Here is a 4,175-nt window from a genome sequence, read left to right as displayed (position 1 = left end):
ATGGATTATTTGTCATACGTTCATGGGAAGACAGCAAGAATTGTATTGTTGCTCTTGACCATGTTAATGGAACATATTTCCCAATAAATTGCTAATTTTTAGCTTAATTATGGATCGAAAAATTATTCTTTATGGAATCTCATTAACTATTTTATGGATTTATGGTAGCATTTTAAGGAACATTCAGATGTTATTTATGGATCGTTTTCCAGTTTTTTATGGATCCGTCTTTATCGTTTATATGCAAAAGTATGTTTTGCCATTATAATATATGGGCCTGATGTTTTGGGCTGATGGTTCATTCGTTCTGAAATGTTGCCATGCCTTAATATGTCTTAATCACAAAACTATTATTTTTACTGATTTAGAAAATTACCAGAATTTCAATAACATCGGTTCATGTATTCTTGACCAATGCACTTTAGGACCCAAATATGTCCTCTGGTATTATTACGATGGCGACGAACGAAAGAACTTCGCGTCGAAGACTCCGACTGCCTTGTCGGTTCGTTTACCCAGCGATTCGTTCGACACTAGCTTCATAAGAAACCATTAGCACTATATTATGCTTTTTCGGCTATTCAGGGCTATTTTCGAGCCATATAAAAATGGAAAACAAACTTTTTTGTACGTATGCTTCTTTCATTGTTACACCAATATAGGTACGGGCTAGAACCGAAAAAAATGCGGAGCCTCGTTTCGCCCAACCGGCGCGTTGTTACTTTTTATTTATCTCAATATAACTGTTTTGTTAGAGCAGTACATCAATTATTTTCCTGCCGTTCGCAGACATTCAAGTACCGCACTCCAAGAACACCAATTATCGAAATGTTCTCTACATTCATCGCGTTTCATTCGTCACGTAAATAATCTCGGATTTTCATTAGCAGAACTAATGAACATGTGTCTCCCATAAATATAAGACAAACAACACCGAATTTCGACAGTGTTTTCTTACTGATAACAAAATCCAGCAATGTCACATTTGTGGGAAGCAAATTTAACTAACGAACCATCTCACTCTCTTTGCAGGCCGAACCCCTCTTCAGCATGGATTCCCGTTTTAATTAACTACCACCTCTATCATTTCAGATACCACAAACGCGATGTAATTCACACTTGCAGCAGCCAGCCTCGAATGAAACTTTAAACGAAAATAATTACTCGACATAATTAATAATTCATGTCTTATGTTTCACCCTTTGTATCCGATTCTATTTAGGATCTTCCACTTGTCCTCATCCTACAGGCCCCGGCTCATAACCCTTTCATCCTCAAGCTAGCGCGACCGTCACCATTCGACAGGGCTGTCCTTTTCCCCAGCGGTGGAAGTGCACTGTAGGACCAGGAAGCACTGCACACAACAGGATTCATCCCAGCCACTTCGGGGGATCGGTCAGCGTAATATGACAGAAGGTGCCACCGCGACAGCGATTGAATGTCTAGATAGTACGCTGGATGTTGTTGACCAGACCGTGGAAGAACAGCAGCAGCAGCTTGGCCAGGATCATCAACCAGAGGGCACGACCATATTAGAACTTAATTTATTGAAGGCACACAAAGACGGTGAGGAGCAACAGGTGGCCAAAATGACGCAGAATAAGGTTTGTTTGAGATTTGATTGGGTGAATAAGAAAAATCTCATGCATTAATGTGTTACAGGTGGCGAAAAAGGATGATCTGCCGGAGCGTGGGTCTTGGGGGTCAAAGCTGGACTTCATCCTGTCCGTAGTGGGGTTGGCCATCGGGTTGGGCAATGTGTGGCGTTTTCCTTACCTCTGCTACAAAAATGGTGGCGGAGCTTTCCTTATTCCGTACTTCGTTACACTATTCCTAGCCGGTATTCCCATGTTCTTCATGGAACTTGCTCTAGGGCAGATGTTGACCATCGGTGGACTGGGTGTGTTCAAAATAGCTCCCATTTTCAAAGGTGTGTTCGATTCGTAATTCATAATAAAACAGATATTGGAGATACATATTCCTTTCTGTCCAACAGGTATTGGATATGCGGCAGCTGTAATGTCCTGTTGGATGAACGTTTACTATATTGTCATTCTGGCGTGGGCTATATTCTACTTCTTCATGTCCCTTCGGGCAGGTAAGTAAAACAAAAATGTGGGTTATCATAAAGTTACAAGCATGACAATAATACACAGATGTCCCATGGCGTACTTGTGATAACTTCTGGAATTCGCCAAACTGTGTGAATCCCTACGACCGAAAGGATCTCCTCTGTTGGGAATCACTTGGAGTCAACAGTACAGTTAACAAAATTTGTTCGCTCAACTCTAACAATGTTTCGATCAACGAAATGACCGATCCGGTTAAGGAATTCTGGGAGTAAGTCAATAATTAGGATCAGTAAGTGGCAAAGTAATATGACTATCCTCATTTACACAGGCGACGAGCATTGATGATCTCCAGTGGTATCGATGAGGTAGGTTCCATTCGCTGGGAGCTGGCCGGAACTCTTTTGCTGGTGTGGATTTTGTGCTATTTCTGTATCTGGAAGGGAGTCAAATGGACCGGTAAGGTCGTGTACTTCACTGCCCTGTTCCCGTACTTCCTGTTAACCATCCTGCTGATTCGAGGCATCACGCTGCCGGGTGCCTTCGAGGGTATTAAATTCTACGTTAGTCCGAATTTGTCCAAGCTAGCGGAGTCTGAGGTTTGTTTACGTTTATTACTGACTTTGTCTATCCAGGGTGAAACATCCGTAATCCTATATTTAGGTGTGGATCGATGCTGTAACGCAAATCTTCTTCTCGTATGGTCTTGGCCTGGGAACGCTTGTTGCTCTGGGAAGTTACAATAAATTCAACAACAACGTCTACAAGTATTTGCTCACAGATCTTCAAATTATTTTCAACATTACTAATCACTTTCTTGACAATCAACAGAGACGCCCTAATTGTGTGCACGGTTAACTCAAGTACTAGCATGTTTGCCGGATTCGTTATCTTCTCGGTGGTCGGTTTCATGGCACACGAGCAGCAACGTCCAGTGGCAGAAGTGGCCGCTTCGGGACCAGGTCTTGCCTTTTTGGCGTATCCTTCGGCAGTGCTGCAGCTCCCGGGTGCTCCTTTATGGTCATGTCTCTTCTTTTTCATGTTGCTACTCATCGGTTTGGATTCCCAGTTCTGTACCATGGAAGGATTCATCACTGCCGTCATCGATGAGTGGCCACATCTGCTTCGCAAACGCAAAGAGCTGTTCATTGCCGTCGTTTGCTTCATAAGTTACTTGGTTGGTCTGACATGTATTACCGAGGTGAGAAACTGACTTGGGTCACTTTTTAAGATGGTTTGATTTATTTCCATTTTCGCACTAGGGTGGAATGTACGTTTTCCAAATCTTGGACTCGTACGCGGTGAGTGGTTTCTGTTTGCTGTTCCTGATGTTCTTCGAGTGTATTTCGATCTCGTGGGCGTTCGGCGTAAACCGCTTCTATGATGGTATCAAGGACATGATCGGATATTATCCATTGGCTTGGTGGAAGTTCTGCTGGGTTATCACGACCCCGGCGATCTGTGTTGTAAGTATGCGAGAACCTGGTTGAGGCCGGGTCCCCAGATTACGGGTGGAAAAGGTAATTTGTTTCCATGAGCTGATTAGAAATGTCAGGCGAGATGTAAGGGTAGTTGAGAAGTGAGTGAGTGTAGTTTCAGGCATCGAGGGAATTGGATCTCTCCAGGTGGACTAATAGGAAGAGAGCTGATATAAATTAAAGGTAATTCCGAACTAGATGAGTGCAGCCTTTTATTTCAGATGAACACTTAAGGTACAATGAAGTAATCTAAATCACGTGTATTGGATTGGAAGGAAACCGTCAACGTAAATTCGTCCAGAACATCACTATCCCAAGGACTGATCATTAAACATGACAATTGTGATTGAAATAAACGATTTTGACAAAATATATCACTTGTAGTTTATTCAAAATAAATATCTTTATAAAAAATGGTTAAAATATTTTAATTCCCAAAATAATATCATATCCTTAACCAAATGAATCGCAATTATGATAGTCGATTGATAAATTACAATCAGAAACACTCAGAGGATCATCTTCTTACGTTACGGTGGACTGGCAGATTGATGGTTGTACATTACCAGGTAAGGTTTACACAAACTATGGTATACCTATAGGATGCTAAAAAGAAAGCATTATAGCA

The 4,175-nt window shown here is 41.8% G+C and overlaps 1 protein-coding gene across 1 annotated transcript; it reads left to right on the top strand.

The window, feature by feature from the left end:
- The first annotated feature begins 703 nt into the window (after window positions 1-703).
- LOC134213373 (sodium- and chloride-dependent GABA transporter 1) lies at window positions 704-3,919 on the top strand. The gene is made up of 8 exons (XM_062692384.1): window positions 704-1,604; window positions 1,663-1,930; window positions 1,997-2,098; window positions 2,157-2,340; window positions 2,401-2,668; window positions 2,733-2,836; window positions 2,901-3,270; window positions 3,332-3,919. Exons 1-8 carry the CDS (start codon window positions 1,407-1,409, stop codon window positions 3,557-3,559), a joined length of 1,722 nt encoding a protein of 573 aa, XP_062548368.1. The 5' UTR covers window positions 704-1,406; the 3' UTR covers window positions 3,560-3,919.
- Window positions 3,920-4,175: the final 256 nt, after the last annotated feature.

The sequence above is a fragment of the Armigeres subalbatus genome, chromosome 2, assembly GCF_024139115.2.
Source record: "Armigeres subalbatus isolate Guangzhou_Male chromosome 2, GZ_Asu_2, whole genome shotgun sequence".
NCBI classification, from domain to species: domain Eukaryota; kingdom Metazoa; phylum Arthropoda; class Insecta; order Diptera; family Culicidae; genus Armigeres; species Armigeres subalbatus.
The sequence above is the reverse complement of the archived record's forward strand: the minus strand, read 5'-3'. Positions and strand labels throughout refer to the sequence as shown.

Bases quoted from the DNA above. Each gene is read 5' to 3' on its own strand.
- LOC134213373 (XM_062692384.1), top strand. From the start codon at position 1,407: ATGACAGAAGGTGCCACCGCGACAGCGATTGAATGTCTAGATAGTACG. The intron at 2,837-2,900 runs GTATTTGCTCAC...GACAATCAACAG, and splicing joins TTCAACAACAACGTCTACAA to AGACGCCCTAATTGTGTGCA. The intron at 3,271-3,331 runs GTGAGAAACTGA...TTTTCGCACTAG, and splicing joins GTCTGACATGTATTACCGAG to GGTGGAATGTACGTTTTCCA.